This window comes from Tasmannia lanceolata, unplaced genomic scaffold (genome assembly GCF_043159265.1).
Source record: "Tasmannia lanceolata isolate RefF3 unplaced genomic scaffold, GAP_Taslan_0.1 ptg000029l, whole genome shotgun sequence".
In the NCBI taxonomy this organism is placed as follows: Eukaryota; Viridiplantae; Streptophyta; class Magnoliopsida; order Canellales; family Winteraceae; genus Tasmannia; species Tasmannia lanceolata.
Genome location: NW_027518706.1, coordinates 6,162,362 through 6,182,511, shown reverse-complemented (window position 1 = coordinate 6,182,511; position 20,150 = coordinate 6,162,362). Strand labels below are relative to the sequence as shown.

The 20,150-nt window shown below is 42.4% G+C and overlaps 1 protein-coding gene across 2 annotated transcripts; it reads right to left on the bottom strand.

Moving 5' to 3' along the window:
- Positions 1–4,934: 4,934 nt before the first annotated feature.
- LOC143859335 (uncharacterized) lies at positions 4,935–17,019 on the bottom strand. Of its 2 annotated transcripts, none has more exons than XM_077370057.1 (3): positions 16,426–17,019; positions 5,282–8,517; positions 4,935–5,169 (listed from the first exon to the last, which is right to left on the bottom strand). In XM_077370057.1, exons 2-3 carry the CDS (start codon positions 8,345–8,347, stop codon positions 5,161–5,163), a joined length of 3,075 nt encoding a protein of 1,024 aa, XP_077226172.1. In that variant the 5' UTR covers positions 8,348–8,517; positions 16,426–17,019; the 3' UTR covers positions 4,935–5,160. The 2 variants fall into 2 exon arrangements, with proteins under 2 accessions (XP_077226172.1, XP_077226171.1); XM_077370056.1 differs by lacking the exon at positions 16,426–17,019 and adding an exon at positions 12,927–13,425.
- Positions 17,020–20,150: the final 3,131 nt, after the last annotated feature.

The window sequence follows — 20,150 nt, the reverse complement described above, 5'->3', positions numbered from 1 at the left end:
GTATCTTGAAAGAATTTTTGAAGGTCAAACCCTTTTTTTTTTTTTTTTTTTTTTTTTTTTTTTTAAACGCAAAGCATTTTACTGAAATTTAAAAATCTCTGGAGTGAATTCTAGACTCCACTGGGATAAAGATTTTTCAAAGAAATTCAACTCCAAAGGAAAATACCCTGACTAAGAAGCTCAATATAAAGAGTGTTCGAACTTCTCTAGTCTCTATTTTATACAAAAATTTATTTCAAATCTCAATGATTACTTGACATCTTTTATGACATAAGTCATAAAAGATGCCCCTAGTATGATTACTTCCATGAAAAAATTCATTAGAGAGCAACAAAAAAAGGAATGGGCCAAAGGCTGAACATTTGAGATTACAACAAATTTTTTCTGATAAACACCTGGGTTTACAAGGTTTTTCATAGGCACCAGAAACTTGTTATGCTCAAAATTTTCTCATCTCTGCCATCTGCTGATACCGGAACTGAGCTAAAAGCTTGTCGATCTCTGAACACTGCTCTGCTTTACATTATCCACATGAACTGCAAATTTTCTACTTCTCTGAGTCTCTAAGTCTTTATCACCCCGGCTTTGGGAAGAATACTGACTAAACAGGACTCTGGAAATTGACTTTGATTCGACAACAAACTGAGTTTGACAGACAATGACCAAAGACTTTGACGAGTTTTAAACAAGACTTTAAAAGAGAATGAATCTGCTTCTTAAATTGATAAACATTTTTATTTTTTTTTCAAAAATGGTTAAAGTCCACCACTCTTTAGAGTTTTTTTTTTTTTATTTATTTTAAATATCATGTTTAAAGATGTTTCAACCTCTTTTCAAGATCTCCATCATGGTTATTATCCCTTCAGATTACTTAGTTTCAATCTCCTGACTCAAAGAGTAACCAAAGAAGCTCTGATGGCACTTATTAACTGGCTTTCAGATAGCTCTGTCCTTCATGAAGTCTTGCCGTGACCAAATCGCCCTTTTGGGTTTTCGATTTAGCGGACCGCATGCCTTAATTTTTGCCTGGACTGTCTGCCCTTGCAGATTTTCCATCCAGCAGGCTCAATACCCTGATTTTTGCCTAAACTGCCCTTTCAGGTTTTCAGCTTAGCGGATTTAAGACTCCATCATTCTTTTCTTTTCTTTTTTTTCTTTTTTCTTTTTTTTTTCTTTTTTTTTTTTTACAAACCTGGGCCTAAATACATCAGGAGGACTTTCAGGTAGGCTGAATATCTAAGGTTCTAAGGATTTGGACCGAATCTGGTCTAGCCAGACTACCTACGTACCCCAAAATGGAGGATCAGGTCCTAACGTAGTTCAAACTACTTTTTTTTTTTTTTTTTTTATATATATAAAAAAAATGCCCCTGGTTTGGGTTTATCAAAGAAACAAATTATTTTATAAGCCCAAAGGGTTTGCAAAACGGTTTAAAATATTTAGGCTGTTTGGCTCAAAGCTCAGATCAATCAAAGACGGCCTCTTAGTGTATTTAAGCATAGTACTTCTTTAACTGATCCAGGTTTGTAGGTTCATTTAATTTTTCTCCATTTTCGTTGAGGAGTCTTACGGCTTTTCCAGGCAGGACTTCATCGACGATGTAAGGACCAGACCAGTTTGGCCTGAATTTCCCTCGGGGATCAAATACCGGTGCTCTGTAAGACTTCAAAACAAGATCTCCAGGCTTCAAATCTCGAACACGGACTTTCTTGTTGAAAGCTCTCTCAATCCGCCTCTGATATCCTTGAATATGGTACAAGGCTCTCAATCTCTTCTCATCTATCATCTGCAGCTCATCATACCTGGCTCTAGCCCAATCAGACTCTGGTAAGTCAGCTTCCATCATCACTCTCAAAGAGGAAATTCTAAGCTCAACAGGGAGGACTGCCTCCATTCCATACACCAAAGAATACGGAGTTACACCTGTTGAAGATCTGATTGATGTCCGATAAGCCCATAAGGCATATGGAAGCTTATTCGACCAATCTTTATAGGTCTCAGTCATCTTACTGATAATGATTTTGACATTCTTATTTGCCGCCTCTACAGCCCCATTTGTTTGAGGTCTGTAAGGAGATGACTTGTGATGTTTAATCTTGAATTCTTCACACAGGTGTAACACCTCTTTCTTGAAATGCGACCCATTATCTGAAATCAGCTCGTGAGGCACTCCATATCTGCAAATAATATTGGCACGAATGAACTTCGCAACTGTGCTCGAAGTAATGGAAGCATACGAAGCGGCTTCAATCCATTTTGTAAAATAATCAATTGCGACCAGAATGTACTCATGACCGCTCGAAGACTTTGGATAAACTTTCCCAATTATATCAATTCCCCATACTGAAAATGGCCATGGAGAAGTCATAGAGTGCAACACCGAAGGAGGAACGTGAATAAGATTTGCATAGACTTGACACTTATGGCATTTCTTCACAAATGCGAAGCAATCTGTTTCCATTGTGGGCCAATAGAATCCGAGTCTCAAAATCTTTCTTGACAACATTTTTCCATTCATGTGAGGTCCACAAACTCCTTCATGGGTCTGCTCAATAAGCTCTGCAGCTTTATCTTCATCAACACAAAGAAGCTGTATACCATCAAATGACCTTCTGTACAGCTCTTCTCCGCAAATAATAAAGTTGGCAGCCAACTTCTGAAGCGTCTTCCTCTCTTTGCTTGAAGCTTCTGGGGGATGTCCTTTACCAGCAATAAGATTTCTGACATCTGTATACCAAGGCTTCCCATCTGGACACCTGGCTGAGATCTCTATAGCATTCACATGCGAAGGAGCCCACTGAAGTCTGACAACTAGCGGCTGAACCTCCATTGATACAGAAATGTCTAACATCGAGGCCAAAGTAGCCAAAGCGTCAGCAAAATGATTTCTGGTCCTTGACAAGTGAGTGAACGTAATGTTCTTGAACTTTCTGACCAAAGATTCCAAATAAGTGTTATAAGGGATCAATTTATCTTCTCGAGTTTTCCATTGCCCATTAATTTGGCAAATGATCAAAATAGAATCCCCAAACACATCAATATCCTGAATCTCCAAAGCTAAGGCTGCCTCTAACCCGGCGATGCAAGCTTCATACTCAGCCATATTGTTGGTGCACTCAAACTGCAACTTGATAGAGACAGGAATATATTCTTTCCGAGGGGATATAAGTACAGCTCCTACTCCTTGTCCTCGACTGTTTACAGCTCCATCAAAATACATAAGCCACTTAGTATTCGAAGCTTCTTCTTTAATATCCATGATCTCTTCGTCAGGGAAGTCTGCCTTCAGAAAAGCGTTCTCTTCAATGGGTGCATCAGCCAACTGTTCAGCAACGACACGCCCTTTAATTGATTTCTGAGTGACATAAGTGATGTCAAACTCAGACAATAACAACAACCATCTTGCGGTTCGTCCTGTAAGGGCGGGTTTCTCAAACAAGTATTTTAGCGGATCCATCCGCGAAAGCAAAAAGATCTTGCTTGAAAGCAAATAATGTCTAAGCCTCTGGGTAGCCCAAACTAATGCTAGACACGTCTTTTCCAAAACTGTGTACTTTAATTCGTATTCCAGCATCTTCTTACTGATGTAGTAAATGGGCTTCTCCCGTTTAGACTCTGAATCTTGCTGAGCAAGCATGCAACCCATCGCTGTATCTGTGATAGACAAGTACAACAATAATGGCTGGCCTGGAGTGACTGGCGATAGAACAGGGGGCAAGGATAGGCACTGCTTAACCTTTTCAAATGCCTCCTGACATTCTTCATTCCACTTCTTCGAGGAATTCTTTTTCAGAAGCTTGAAAATGGGTTCACACGTCATCGTCAGATGTGATATGAACCGTCTCAGATACTGAACTTTGCCAAGGAAACCTCGGATCTGCCTTTCTGTCTTCGGCGGCTGCATTTCTTGAATTGCCTTAATCTTTTGCGGGTCTACTTCAATCCCTCTTTCACTGACCATAAACCCTAAGAGCTTTCCTGATGTAACACCAAAGACGCACTTACTCGGATTTAGGCGAAGCTGATACTTCCTGATCCGCTCAAAGAACCTTCTCAGGGCAACAGTGTGCTCAGGTCGAGTCTTGCCTTTCACAATCATGTCATCAACATATACCTCGACCTCTTTATGGATCATATCATGTAAAAGAGTTGTAGCAGCCCTCTGATACGTAGCACCCGCATTTTTCAATCCAAACGGCATCACCCTGTAGCAGTATGTACCCCATTGAGTAATGAACGCTGTCTTCATCATGTCCTCGGGAGCCATCTTAATCTGATTGTAGCCTGAGAACCCATCCATAAAGGATAGAAGAGCATGACCAGCTGTATTATCAACCAGGAGATCAATATTGGGAAGAGGAAAGTCATCCTTAGGACTTGCCTTGTTCAGGTCTCGAAAATCGACACACATTCGAACTTTTCCGTCCTTTTTGGGCACCGGTACAATGTTTGCAAGCCATTCTGGGTATTCAACTACTTGAATGAATTTTACCTCCAACAGTTTCTTAACTTCTTCATAAACTTTCATCTCCCATTCAGTTTTGAGTTTTCGGAGCTTTTGCTTCTTTGGCTTAACACCAGGGATTAAGGGTAAGCGATGTTGAACAATTTCTTCACTTAACCCTGGCATGTCATCATATGACCAAGCAAAAACTTCCTTGAACTCTTTAAATAAGGCGATTAATTCCTCGCGTTCTTCAGGAGATAAAGTTTTGCCAATTCGAATCTCCTGAATCAAGGTTTCGTCACCTATATTCATGGTTTCAATTTCCTCTTCGAGTGGTTTTGCTCGGCGACTCTCATCCTGTTGAATCATGTATTTGATTTCAGGAGGAGTGTCGTCGGTATCCTCATCAGAGGGGGAGTCTTGATTGTTATTATTAAGTTTATCAGATTCTGAAGCAGAAACATTAGAAATAAAAGTAGAGACTGGATTGTACTCAGAGAAAGGATGCTTTATTTCATTTAATGCTGAATCAGGTACATCAAATGAAAAATTACCCACATCGGGCTTTACAATAGACGCTTGAAAAAAATTTACAGACTCAACGAACATATTGACATTTATGTCAATTAACTCTGAATCAACGATAGAAGTAGCATCTGACTTGATTCCGCTGGAAGAAGAGGAATCATCATCGACCTTAGGAGACTCGACATTTACAGTACCTGCATTAACAGAATTGTTAGAATAAACAGACTCTGAATTAGACCCAAAGACTGACGTGTATTTATGGACAACTGACTCTTTTGGAGGGACATGACTGTTTAGGAAAGTAACCTGAGGTATGACTTGAAAGGTCCAGTTGGTCAATGGTTCCTCTGCCGGGGTGATTAAATGAGTAGGGTTCAGAATCGAGGCCCTCCGATCAATTACGGCAATAGTTTGTGAATCTTCGAGAAACAGTGAACTCAGAAGGCTCGGCTCTACATGTTCTGCCCAATCAGCTTCTGATTCAACTTCTGTCTGCACATCGGTCTGCTTGTCTTCTAACTGCAGATCAAAGAAAATTTCAAATCCTGGCAACCTCTGTCCTGAATTCTCATCTAACCAAGTTTCGGCAAAGCCACAGAAAGGGACATCTGCACCCTCTCTTCGAAAACGGCCATTCATCGTCAAATTAATCGGTGCCATTGGTAATTCTAACCCCCTGCGGCGACATTCAGCCCATTTCATCATCAGCAGCTTCATTTCTTTAACTTCCTTCTTTGAAGGCTTGTACCCCAGCCCAAATAGATTATTGAAGGATTCGAATTCAGGGAACTCAGTCAAACCCTGATGGTGTCTACCTAGCCCTGCACCTGGCATATATCCTTGTCGACGAATCATCCTGACGACATTTGCGTTTGTACTGGTCAGGAAACAAATTTCCTCATTCATAGCTTCTTTAAAGGTAATGGCAGCCACCTCTAATGAGAATCCAGTCAAACTAACATCCTCAGCTTTCTCCATAGTCAGGTCCTGAGTAATCAGCCCTACTTCCAGGTCTGGGTCCCCCTTCACAGTTACCACTCCGTTTTTGCGAAGAAACTTTAGCTTTTGGTGAAGAGAGGATGGAACAACCCCAAACTTGTGCAACCAAGGGCGGCCGAGTAACAACAAAAATGAGGCTTTGATGTCCAAAACCTGGAACTCTATCTCAAAGTCTTCTCCTCCGATCTGTATTTCGGTGACCAGAGTTCCGATCACATCTCGGCGAGTGCCATCGTACGCCAGAATACCCTGTTCAGATGGGATGAAATCCGCAGGACCAAATCCAAGAGTTGTTGCAGTACTCAACGGGCATACATTCAAAGCAGAGCCATTATCAACTAACACCTCTGGTACTCTCTTCTTGTTGCAAAGTACTGTGATTTTCAGAGATTTGGTGTGGTCTCGGCCCTCAGAAGGCAGATCGTCGTCAGTGAAAGATAAAGTCTTAGACACTCTTGTCATGGCAACCAAGCTTACCAGCTCATCCGGAGTAGTGTCTACAGAGACTTGTGCTGAGTTAAGCTCTTGAAGGACTAATTTTCTGTGCTTAGATGAGGCCATGAGTAAACCCCATACGGAAATATTGGCCTGAGTCTTTTTCAACTGCTTTAACAAGCTCTCTTCTTCTTCATCGGCGCTGACCTTACTGACCTTATTCTGTCTCTGGTTTTCAGTATTTCGCGCAACCTCTGCAGGATTTTCAACACACAATTCTTGAGGCTTGAATACACGCCCACCACGGGTCATATGACGCATCTCGTCACAATGGTTATCCAACAACAATAACTCATCTTCTTCAAAGTCCTCAGCCCTTAAGACATAAGGAGCTGTCCTTCTATTTCCAGCACTGTCAATCTGAAATGTACCAAACTGAGATGAAGACGATTCAGCCAACTCATCGTCATCAAAGGAAATTACATAATGATCTTTCTTTTCTACTGCTTCGAAATCTTCCTTGTCAAACTTCATTACATAGGTTTTTTCTGTGGTAATGGCACAAATGAGGGTTGATGGATCGAGCAGAGGTTCATCAGTAAAAATTGCATTGGTAGCAGGAGGAGGCATGGTATGATGATTAGGAAGTGGGTTTTGAGTAACGTTTGGTCTCTCCACTGCCAGCTCATTTTTGTCAATCATGTTCTGGATAGCATGCTTCAAGGCCAAACAATTCTCGGTCAAATGCCCTGGACCTCTGTGATATTCACAGTATTGATCCATCTTCCAGAATGCGGGTAAGGGATTGGGTGGAGGTTTGATATCCGGGAGCCGGATCTTCCTATCTTTCATGAGCCTTTTGAATATCATTATTATCGGATATGGAAGAGGATCAAACTTTCTGTCATATGCAACTCTCCTTGGCGCTTTTGCAGCCTCTGCAGCAACTCTGGCCACAGGCCTGGTATAACTGACAGCATGAATTTCTTTGGACTGGACCATTGGTCTTTTCCCGTCTCGGATTTCAGAAGAAACCTTGGCTCTCAAGCCTTTTGCTATGGCATCTTCTGTCTGAGTACCCGTCTTGATTAAATGGTCAAAGCTCGGGTAATGCTGAGGAGCGAGAAAATGAAAATACATGGGAGACAAACTCTTCAGAACCAGCTTTATCTGCTCTGATTCAGTCATTTTCTGGCTTAGCTGAGCAGATTTGCGTCTCCAGCGCCTGATAAAGAAAGTGAAGGTCTCTTGAGGACCTTGCTTTAGCTGTTTTAGGTCTCTCTTCGTGACCTCAATACCCTCTTCCATTGAGAATTGCTCTATTAGTTTCTCCGAAATATCTTCCAGGGTTCTCACCTCCTCGGGCTTTAGCCTTAGAAACCACTTCTTTGCGATCCCAATCAAAGAAATCGGGAACAACTGGGCCATCTGCTCACGGCTCAGACCATACTGCTGGGACAAAATGATAAACCACCTCATGTGGTTACGCGGACACCCGGTTCCGTCATATTTGTCATAATCAGGAGCTTTGAAGTTGGGCGGTAAAGAAACTGTTGAAGACAGTATTAATTCAGAGACGTCAAATTTCTTGGGTCCCTGGACTCTCATCTGCTCCATCTCATGAGCCATCTTGCTGAATTTCTCAGACATTTCCTTCTCAAATTTTTCAATTTTTTCTTTTTCTTTATCAACCTCTGGAGCACAATACTCTGCAGCATACTGACCATCATCTAAATCCACCTCGAAAGACTGGATAACGGGTCTATGCGACTCCGGAGCTGGAACATGAGAAGGTTGAAGTACGGGCCTAGACGTGGAAGTCTTATCACTTATCTGTGTTTTCATGTTTGCCATTTCTTCTTTCATTCCCGCCATATCTCTGGTGAGGTTTTTCATCATCTCTTGCATGCTCATTAAAAGTTCAGTTGTGTCTGCCATTTGATTTACTTCAAATAAATTTGAAGACTCTGGTGAAGAAGGTAAACGAACTGAAGATGACACAGAGGAATCAAAGTGGCGAACGAGTCTAGACACTGGGGTAGGTCTCGACCAGGTGGGCTTAGCTTGAAAGTCTTTTTTGGGAGCGATGGTTGCTATCTTTCAGAATCCTGATTGGAAGTTAACAAACTAGGTTACATGATTGACAAATAAGATAGTTTGTACCAATAGAGACAAAAGAAAAAACAAACATCCTTTGTATTGATTATACTGACAGCAATCGCTGAAAACCCTGAATCACTGACTGTTTATAACATGTCAAGTAAAATTTTTTTGAATTTTCATCTATAATGGAATCAAATTTACAAGTTTTGACTCAATAAAAGAAATGACAATCTTGATCCAAAAATCCTCATGGTGGATAGAAATGACGAAGAGGAGGCACAATGGATTGCTCCCCTCCATACTGACGCTGAATCCTGGCAGGAACATAGAAGGAAGTCCTTTTGAGACCAAGAAGACGAACGTAGCATACGCACCTACCTGGTGCCCCTGGATTCTAACGATAGAGTTCCCATTTAAAATGATTTTAGCTCAAATTTCTCCAAAGTTAATAAAAATGGCATTTTTAAAGAGTTAGGCAATGTTTCAAGAACTCCCCAGCAGAGTCGCCAGCCTGTGGACCCCGATCCTGAGGATACGATGAGGTGAGGAGACAGGCCCCTGCACCGTCCTCTGGATCATCCACAATGTGAAGGAGAGCTCTGCCAAGGAACTCTCGAAACGGATGCCACCCTCACAGCATAGCACGAGTGGCGATACAAAACGAATGAGATACATCCTGATCAGGAGCCAGGGCTCGAAACCGAGATGTACCTAAAAAGAACTCAGAGTCGCCATCCAAGGAAAGTGGGCCAAGGATCCCATACTATGCTCTGTTGCAACGGATAACCAGAGATATAAAATAGGGTTCGTGCCTGATGACGAATGGGGAAGGGATTAGGCGCCCCCAATTCGCCCAAGTGCAAGCACCTGGTCTCTTATGCCATTTTCATTAACTCCAAAGAAGTTTGGGTAAAAATCATATGAAATGGGAACAATCCTCAGGAATCGTCTACCTAAGCATGCATTTCCTGAGAATGAAGAAATAAACACATAAAATGAAAATGTGCCACCTAAGCAAAGCTAGGTTATGGGTGACATGCCTAACTCTAATGCAAGACTGGACTCGGACCAGAATGGCCATCCATCCTAGCTGCACTACGTATCCCGGCCTCGGGAAGAATCGGAGCCCACGTAGTTCGATGCCCTATTCAAAATTATGATGCCTAAGACACCTAGACCTCTATCCTAGACTCGATCTAAAAGACCGGACTAGTTATTAAAGCTTCTTGAACTATTATTTAAATTCCAATGAATGGTGGATTTTAGGACATCCTATATGCCCTAACTAAATGCAGATTGATTAGCCTTAAGCTAATGCAGGTGGTTCCTACAATCCTATGTGTAACTAGGCCGTGCAACCTAATGAAAACCACGGGATGACTATATGCCTAGTCTAGCCATCGGTTCGACTAAATGTCTAACCGATCGACTCGAGGCCTCCTAACTCTAGGGACACTCACACGACAGGACATACCATATCAATACAAATCAAGACAAACTCCTAACTCTAGAACACAACCTAAACAGCTAGGACATACTCCTAACTCTAGAGGAAGATCTTTTTGAAAATGGTTTGAATATTTTTGTAACTTTGAAAGATTTAAAATTTTTATTTTTAAAGGTTTGGCTGGACTTGGGATGTGGATCCCAAGCTGCACTACGTACCTCGTGGAAGAGGATCAAGCCAACGTAGTTCGAAACAAACTCTCCTAATTACTGATTCTAAAACACTCAACACTTTAGGCTTTTTAAGGTTTTTCAGTTGTTTTTCATATTTTTAAAGTTTTTCAAAAGTTTTTAAAGTAAAGAGTTTTCACCCTTTTGGTCAAAGACCTAAGGGAAAACACAAAGCAAAACCCTAGGACCAAACCTTAGGGCAAATAGGGGAAACCCCTAAACAAGGCAAACTAGACTATCGATGACAACAAAAATGATCTATGATCTCAAAAAGCAAAGCTATAATGAGACTGGGCTAGTCTCCAAAGAAGAAGAAATGACAACAAGACTATGGAGAAACTCCTTACTAACAGCACTCAAGAAGACAAATGAGCCACAGGCTCTCTAATACTACAACTTAAAGGAGGAATGAGTCAAAGACTCCCAAATAACACCAACGGAAGAACCAACGAGTCAAAGACTCCCTGGTAATATCACAAAAGAACAAATGAGTCAAAGACTCTCTAATGATACCAACTAAGAAAACGAAGTGAGTCAAAGACTCTCGAAAAGAAATGGAAACACGAGTCAAAGACTCCAACAATACCAACTAAAAGATAAATGAGTCAAAGACTCTCTAAAAGAAAAGAAACACGAGTCAAAGACTCCACTAACACCAACTAAAGGATAAATGAGTCAAAGACTCTCTAAAAGAGATGAAAACACGAGTCAAAGACTCCACTAACACCAACTAAAGGATATATGAGTCAAAGACTCTCTAAAGGAAAAGAAAACACGAGTCAAAGACTCCACTGACAACAGCTAAAGACAGATGAGTCAAAAGACTCTCTAAAAGATATGGAAACGCGATCGAATCATATAATAGAAGATTGAAAATCTGTGATCAAGATGAGATGAGATAGCATAAGATTGCTTTCAACGGATGGATCATGAATGACTAATCCTATGAGATCTTTGGAAATGAATGGGATTTACATCCTAACCCCAAAGGAAAAGTTTTTTAATCTTCACACATTTTATCAGTGTTACCTGAAGGCATCAACCCTAACCCTAATCTAGCGGAGTGGAGAAAGGATCTCGACTCATGACTTTGTTTGTGTACCTAGGACCGATCGTAGCCATTGGAAGATGGACTACGGCCTAATCTAGACACAAATGGGTAGGATATCCTAAACTAGGCTCACACACGTGATGCACATGTGTTCGTATACTACATGCATGTGTGGGTTAATCTAGGGGTAAGGTCAAGAGTTCCCTTAGCGCGAATCCATGTTCGATATACTGTACCAGTGTCCGGCGTATCAGTACGTGAACAAGAGATCCGTTTACGTACCATAAAGGTACTAGGCTAAGGGTGGAATGCTTCTCTAGCACAGAGGCACCAGGTGATGAAATCCCAGTCAACCATGCTAGATAACACTCCGGGTTCCTAAAATAGGACGTGTGTGCATGTGAGATGCAGGGGTTTAGATGCAAGTGATGTAAGTGTGTGCAATAAGTTCGCGCAATCTATGATGCCTTCAGGTTTTGTTAGATTAAGTTTGAGTAAATGTGATGAGAAAATAAAACATACAAACTAATCACAGCATCAGGATTTTACAAAGGAAATCAGTGATTCCTAAGGTTTCTATTTTGATAATTTAATGATTGAATATGTGATGGAATATTATGATCTGGAAAATTTTAAAACAATTTGATTTTAATTCAATTTACTCAAGGATTTTAAAAGGTTTCAATTCAGATTGTAGATTTACACATCAACATATAACAAATCTTTTCAGAACAAGATGAAATTTTTACAGTAACTTCTCCTTAATTATATAAGATTATAATAAAAATTTCATAGATTTTAAATGTGGTTTGCTATTAGTTTTTCAATGTTGAAAGTTTCTGTCCAGATTGTGAATTAACACAGTAACGTATAGCAAATCAATTCAAAACAATATGAAATTTCTATAGTATGTGTATTACAATAAGAAAGGATTACTGTAAAAGTTTCATAAATTTTAAAAATGATTTACTATTAATTTACGATTTTACAAATATCCATCCAGATTATGAATTAACAAAGAAACACATAGTAAATCAAATCCAAATCAGTTTAAACTTTATGAAAACATGTAATTCCAGTAGTAATTATCAAACAAATATTTTCAGAAGTTTTCATTGCAATTTACTATTTTTATCAGATTTAATACAGCATGCATGATTTTACGTAAAAAATCATAAACAAATATCCAACAGCAACCAAAAATCTTGAAAAATTCACGGGAGATTAGATTAGATTTAATTTGCATCTCATCCAAATTTCACTTTTGAAAACATTATAGAGTTTTTGAAAATTGGTTTTTTCCAAAAATACCCCTAGAGTTAAATGAATTTTTAAACCCTTTAAATCAAACCAAGAATTCATAAAGAAATTCGTACTAATTCAAAATCTTACAATTATGTTATGTTTAAATTTTCATTGATTTTGGATCTATGTTGACATCTTCTTAAATTCAATCTTTAGAATTTTACCCCTTTGAGGGTAAAGTTCAAAAGGTCAAATTACGGTCAAAACGAAGTCAAAATTCTTCGAAATTCCAGATTTCTACACTTCTTAATGTTCAAAACACTCAGAGATTGAAAAAAACATATTTTGAATAACAATAAGAAAAAATAAAAATAAATCACAAATTCAATCCTAGCATGCTTCTAGTTTAAGATATATGAAAGAGGGTTTTGGAATACCAACCTTGCTAGCTCTCCTTGTCTCTAGGGTAAGTAATCCTCGGATATACGCTTTGTCTTACCCTTTCAATTAGCAAAGAAAACCCCAAAAAAAAATGTTGCCGCCGATCCGTTCCGCCGTCTTCACTTTCTCTTAGAGGGAAGGATTGGGAGGTGATTGGGAGAGATAATGGAAGAAGAATATAGGGAAAGGGATTGGAGGGAGTGATTGGAAGAGATAATGGAAGAGAAAAAGATAATGGAAGATAAATCTCTCATTTTCTCCCCTTTTTTATGGATGGGAAGGAAGATATATATAGGGAGAGAAAGAGAGAGAGAGAGATGTGTTGGTGGAGAGCTCATCATGTTGTCCCTCTTAGTGGAGAATCCATCATCATTCTTCTTAGTGGAGGGCCCATCATGTTTCTTAGTGGAGAATCCATCATCATTCTTCTTAGTGGAGGGCCCATCATGTTTCTTAGTGGAGAATCCATCATCATTCTTCTTAGTGGAGGGCCCATCATGTTTCTTAGTGGAGAATCCATCATCATTCTTCTTAGTGGAGGGCCCATCATGTTTCTTAGTGGAGAATCCATCATTATTGTTCTTAGTGGAGGGCCCATCATGTTTCTTTAGTGGAGAATCCATCATTATTGTTCTTCATAAGAGGCCTCACAAGAGGCCCTACTGAGGCCCCACAATGTGGGCCCCACAACGCGGGCCCCACAACGTGGGCCCCACAATGTGGGCCCTCGGTTGATTCGAATTTTAAACAAATGTTCAATGCGGGCCCACCAAACGGGTCCAAATTCTCCCTCGCTTGGATTCTTATGAATAATCTCTCTCAACCTCTCACGGAAAAATGCGAAACATGGCGGAAATGATCGGATAGGGTTTCTCCCAAGCATAGCGAACTTGGGTCCGGTCAAAATGGGGTGTCTACAGTGATGCACATGTGTTCGTATACTACATGCATGTGTGGGTTAATCTAGGGGTAAGGCCAAGAGTTCCCTTAGCGCGAATCCCTGCTCGATATACTGTACCAGTGTCCGGCGTATCAGTACGTGAACAAGAGATCCGTTTACGTACCATAAAGGTACCAGGCTAAGGGTGGAATGCTTCTCTAGCACAGAGGCACCAGGTGATGAAATCCCAGTCAACCATGCTAGATAACACTCCGGGTTCCTAAAATAGGACGTGTGTGCACGTGAGATGCAAGGGTTTAGATGCAAGTGAGGTAAGTGTGTGCAATAAGTTCGCGCGATCTATGATGCCTTCAGGTTTTGTTAGATTAAGTTTGAGTAAAATGTGATGAGAAAATAAAACAAGACAAACTAATCTGACAAGTATACAAGAGATAGAGTTCTTATGAGCCAGTTAAATTAAATTCAAATGAATTATCTTTTGGAATTTTAATGAAGTTAGGTGATCCCCAGCAGAGTCGCCAAACTGTGGTACCCTGTCCCGCGAGAGGGGTGGGGCGCGAGCCGCCGCGCTCTCTCTCTTGGTCTCTCGTATCCACGCGATTGGCGTGTGCATTTTAATATTGATTTGAATTCATCTTTCCTGTGAACTTGGGATCACTAAGGCAATCCGAATTCCACACGAAAGAGACTGACAGAGTCGCCACCTAGATGTGGGATCTAGGACCCGTAATTAACCAGAAATCTAGACTCGCTACCTGGTTACGAGAATGGAAGGTATGGGGAGTTATCCGCCACATGCACCATTCCTGCCCGATAATCGGTCTTCGATTCCAAAAGCTAATTCTTTTAAATTTATTTTAAATGGCTCATTCAACTCTATGTTAATGTGCGAACTAAGTGACATGCATCCTATGATCTAATTTCAATGTGAATCCTAGATGTGTATCTTGATTTATTAATTTGTCTGGATTCATTCTAAGTGAAAGTTCTCCTAGAATTCTAATTTCATGGAAAGCCCTAAATGATTTGATTAAGCATTTACAAGAAAATTAATATCCAAAACACCACAATTTGTTGTGGTGCCGACTCGCGGGTGGTATGCCGTCAGACATCCAAGCTGCCTACGTACCCAAGCCTCACTGGGATCAGAGTCGACGTAGTTCGGTGCATTTAAGCTAAGCTACATATGCCTAACTCAACTAGGACACCGATCTAGACGGGATTGACTGTTTCAACAGTTTTAAGAGAAGTTATTTAATTCAAGTTGAGGATTTTATTATCTTAGGATTTCATCGAAGATGCTATATGATCCTATCTAAATGCAAGTTGTCCCTTAGACTAATGCAGGTTAGCCTACATCCTAGTTTACTAGGCTTGTCCTAGGAAAAAACTGGATGACTAGTGTAACTTGACATATGGCACGGTTGCTATACATAGCAAGCGTCCGTGATGAGGCTGGACTCCTAACTCTAGGACTCCCTAAAACTTAGGACACAACACGACACGACACCATTGTTCCTAAATTAGGCTCTAAGGGTTCTTACGACGGAAACCATAATCCAATGGTTCCTAGAGACACGAGATGAATCGAGATGATGAATAGTGTGAGGGAATGGGAAAGATAGAGAAAGGTGCGACTGAACTTGGGAGTGCCAAATTGCCTACGTACCCCGTGATGGGGATCAAGCCACACGTAGTTCCACTGGGGAGGTTGCTTGGATTTTGGAAGACAGAATTGGTATTTGGATCTGGAATCGGGTTTGTATTTGAGCATTGGACTTGAGATTCAGAAACATTGATCTAGCAATGGGATTTTGGAATTGGGAATTTGCATCAAAGAATTGAGCATATAGGAATCATCAAGGGTTTGAATTTTCGGAATTCAAAGTGGGCGGGCTTATGAGATTTGGCCAAATGGATTCAGACATGCGACTCGGATTGTGTTGGGATATGACTTGGTTGGATTGGGTTAATGGTTAGGGTCAAGTGAGTCAGGTCTAAGTTAGGAGCAAACCCGAGACTAGCCATGGTCTAACTAGGAGGAAGCAGGGTACAAACCAGGGTGCGGACCAGGGTGCACCAGGGTGCGAACCAGCAGGGAACCAGGGTGCGAACCAGCAGGGAACCAGGGTGCAACCAGCAGGGAACCTGGGTGCAACCAGCAGCGAACCTGGGTGCAACCAGGGTCTAACCAGAGTGCGAACCAGCAGGGAACCAGGGTGCGAACCAATATCGAACCAGGGTGCGAACCAGTAGGGAACCAGGGTGCAACCAGCAGGGAACCAGGGTGCAACCAGTAGGGAACCAGGGTGCAACCAGCAGGGAAGCAGGGTGCGAACCAGTAGGGAACCAGGGTGCGAACCAGTAGGGAACCAGGGTGCAACCAGCAGGGAACCAGGGTGCGAATCAGTAGGGAACCAGGGTGCAACCAGCATCGAACCTGGGTGCAACCAGCAGCGAACCTGGGTGCAACCAGGGTCTAACCAGAGGCTAACCAGGGGGAAAACAGACCCTACATGCTTCCTAACATGGTTTTTCTTTTAAAGTAAAAGATATGTATGAAAACAGACCCTACATAGAATTGAAATAAATGCCTACCTCTTTGGAAACCCACTTTGTGTTTGATTTTTCTTTGATGTTAATTCTTTGAAGATGATTCCTTGCTTGATAATGACTGCTTTTGATATATATCACCCAACGTATAAAATCACCCGATCCGGCAAGGATGGCCGAACCCTTGAAGAGATGAGGGAGAGGGATGAATTTTCTAAGAGAGGGGTTCTTTTTCTTCTTCTCTTTTTGATGGTGGGATGAGAGGGTATTTATAGGAGAATGGGATAGGAGGTTAGGTGAGGTTAGGTGAGGTTAGGTAAGGTTAGGTGAGGTTAGGTGGTTAGGTGAGGTTAGGTGAGGTTTGGATGGTTAGGATGAGAGGAGAGGTTAGGTGAGGTTAGGTGAGGTTTGGATGGTTAGGATGAGAGGAGAGGTTAGGTGGTTTTGGATGGTTAGACCCAGGTCAAGATCTGCCATTGATCTAACGATTTACGGAAATCGGGTCTCGGAATGGAATCAGGGTCCGGGCTATGAAGTGACCCTAGCTTATTTTGTCCCGATAGATGATCCGTAAAGTCAGATCAAGATATTAATGACCTAAAACATATAAATCAATGATAGAGGGGGTTCTCACATGGATTTAACACACTAAATTCACCAATCAGGGTATTTTTCAATTTTTTCGGATCTAATCATCTCACCAGGTACATCTCTTTATCATTTCGGTTTTCAGAAAATTTGAGGATGCATACTTTACCAATGAAATTTCACGGATCAATATATTAGGACATTCTCGGTTAAAGTGTAGCAAAATGAGGGTGTCTACAATAGCCGAACAGAAGAGGAGGAGAGTAAAAGATGAAAAGTAAATAATGAAGAGTAAACTTCAGTATATATAGAGAGGCTGGGAAGAGCGGGAAAAATCCCGCCCTTTTCCCCCCATCCGGAGTGCGCCACGTCGCCTGCCGCATTAAATGCGCCGCTCGCATTAAATGCGCCGTCCGCATTAAATACAAGGCACAGGTTCCAAAGCGCTAGAAGACAAAAGACCTGTCCGGCTGTCCGGACAGGATATGGCGCATTCGCTAGACGACAAAAGCGCTAGAAGACAAAAGACCTGTCCGGCTGTCCGGACAGGATATGGCGCATTCGCTAGACGACAAAAGCGCTAGAAGACAAAAGACCTGTCCGGCTGTCCGGACAGGATATGGCGCATTCGCTAGACGACAAAAGCGCTAGAAGACAAAAGACCTGTCCGGCTGTCCGGACAAGATATGGCGCATTCGCTAGACGACAAAAGCGCTAGAAGACAAAAGACATGTCCGCCATTCGCTAGACGACAAAAGCGCTAGGAGACAAAAGACCTGTCCAGCTGTCCGGACAGGATATGGCGCATTCGCTAGACGACAAAAGCGCTAGGAGACAAAAGACCTGTCCGGCTGTCCGGACAGGATATGGCGCATTCGCTAGACGACAAAAGCGCTAGAAGACAAAAGACCTGTCCGGCTGTCCTGACAGGATATGGCGCATTCGCTAGACGACAAAAGCGCTAGGAGACAAAAGACCTATCCGGCTGTCCGGACAGGATATGGCGCATTCGCTAGACGACAAAAGCGCTAGAAGACAAAAGACCTGTCCGGCTGTCCGGACAGGATATGGCGCATTCGCTAGACGACAAAAGCGCTAGGAGACGAAAGACCTGTCCGGCTGTCCGGACAGGATATGGCGCATTCGCTAGACGACAAAAGCGCTAGGAGACAAAAGACCTGTCCGGCTGTCCGGACAGGATATGGCGCATTCGCTAGACGACAAAAGCGCTAGGAGACAAAAGACCCGTCCGGCTGTCCGCACAGGATATGGCGCATTCGCTAGACGACAAAAGCGCTAGGAGACAAAAGACCTGTCCGGCTGTCCGGACAGGATATGGCGCATTCGCTAGACGACAAAAGCGCTAGACGACAAAAAGCGCTAGAAGGCAAAGACCTGCCCGGCTGGCCGTCCACAGCCTTAGCCGGACAGGATCGCATGAACCGCCTGGCCCTGCTGGCCGTCCACAGCCTTAGCCGGACAGGATCGCATGAACCGCCTGAACCAATTACGCCCGGCTATGACGTCCAGGAAGCCTCGCCGGCCAGACTTCTGGTCCAAAATTAGCTATACTGGATAACCGAAAGCCTTCTGCCCGGCCTTGCTCCTTCAGGCCAAACTTCAAGGCCAGGCCAGGGCGCCCGGAGGCTCCTGTCCGGCCACGATTTCTCCTAGCTGAATCTGAGTCCGGCCTGAGCTGCCCAGAGGCCTTAAGGCCGGCCAGACGCTGTCTTTACCTTCTCTTTGCTTCTTCTAGCCACTCTCATGGCTCGAAGAACCAGGGGGCAACTGATGGGGTCCGGACTCAGCACTGAGGGAATCCGGACTCAGCACTGATGGGTCCGAACTCAGCATCCAATTGGCTGCTGGCACATGGCCCTCACAAGGACCGTTGGAAGGCCAACACCTGTCCCTACTAGGTGTGACACCTGGACCAATCAGGGACTTCCACCTGCCCTCCTTAGGTATGAGACCTGGTCCATACAGAGCCCACCACCTATCTTGGACAAGTGGCTCAGAACTACCACCTGTCCTAGACAGGTGGCTCAGAATCACTATAAATAGCCTTCACTTGTACTAAGGTGAGGGTCCTGAAATATGAGAATCAAAACTCTAAGCTTTTGCTCTGACATTGCTCTGCACTCCTGCTCATACTGACTTGAGTGTCGAAGCGCCCGTCCGGAGTATCACTCCGGGTTGGTCCTCTGACCCTTTTCTTTCTTGTCTGTACCCTTGTGCAGCGCAGGACTCAACCAGCCCTTCAGTCGTGACTTGTTAGCTCGGACCATCCAGCCCTACCATAACCTGTTACCGATTTTAGGCCTAACAGGATTCTCTCTTACTAAACTCAAATATCTTCTTTTAGGAGGCAATCAATTTACCAGACACATTCCAATTTCATTATCCAATGTTTCAAGTCTTGAATGGCTTGAAATGGGTGAAAACCAGTTTAGCGGACCGGTGCCTGAAAATATTGGCTGGGCAAAGAATCTACTCAAATTTGACTTGAGCTATAATTACCTAGGCCTTGGTAGAGCTGATGACTTGAAATTTATCACTTCTTTGACCAACTGTAGTAACCTAAATCAGTTGTCCATACAGAGTAATCATTTTGCTGGCCCACTTCCCAACTCCATAGCCAATCTCTCAACTCACCTTTATCTGTTGGCAATAGGAGAAAACCAAATTTCTCGTAACATCCCTAGTCAGATCGGGAATCTCATCAACTTACAACATTTGGGTATATATTCAACCTTCATCACGGGTTCTATTCCCACTTCAATTGGGATGCTCCAGAACTTACAACAAGTCTACTTGGGAAATAATAGTTTGTCCGGGAAAATCCCATACAATATTGGAAATATTACTCAATTGAGCAACCTCGATTTAGGATATAACAACCTGCAAGGAAGCATACCTCCATCTATTGCAAATTGGGAGACAAAAAATAAATAAAATGTTGTCTTTGCTGAGCACAAGAAGAGCTTCAACCCGGATAGAGCTACGAGGTATGAGTCTTCTTAGTGTGCTTTGGTCATTTTTCTTCTCTGTAAATCTCTTCTTTCCCATGAACGTAGTACATTCGAATTCTGCAACCACCACCAACTTACTAGGAAACGAAACCGATCGAATGGCTCTGCTCTCTTTTAAGGATGGGATAACAAGTGATCCTCTTGGAGCCT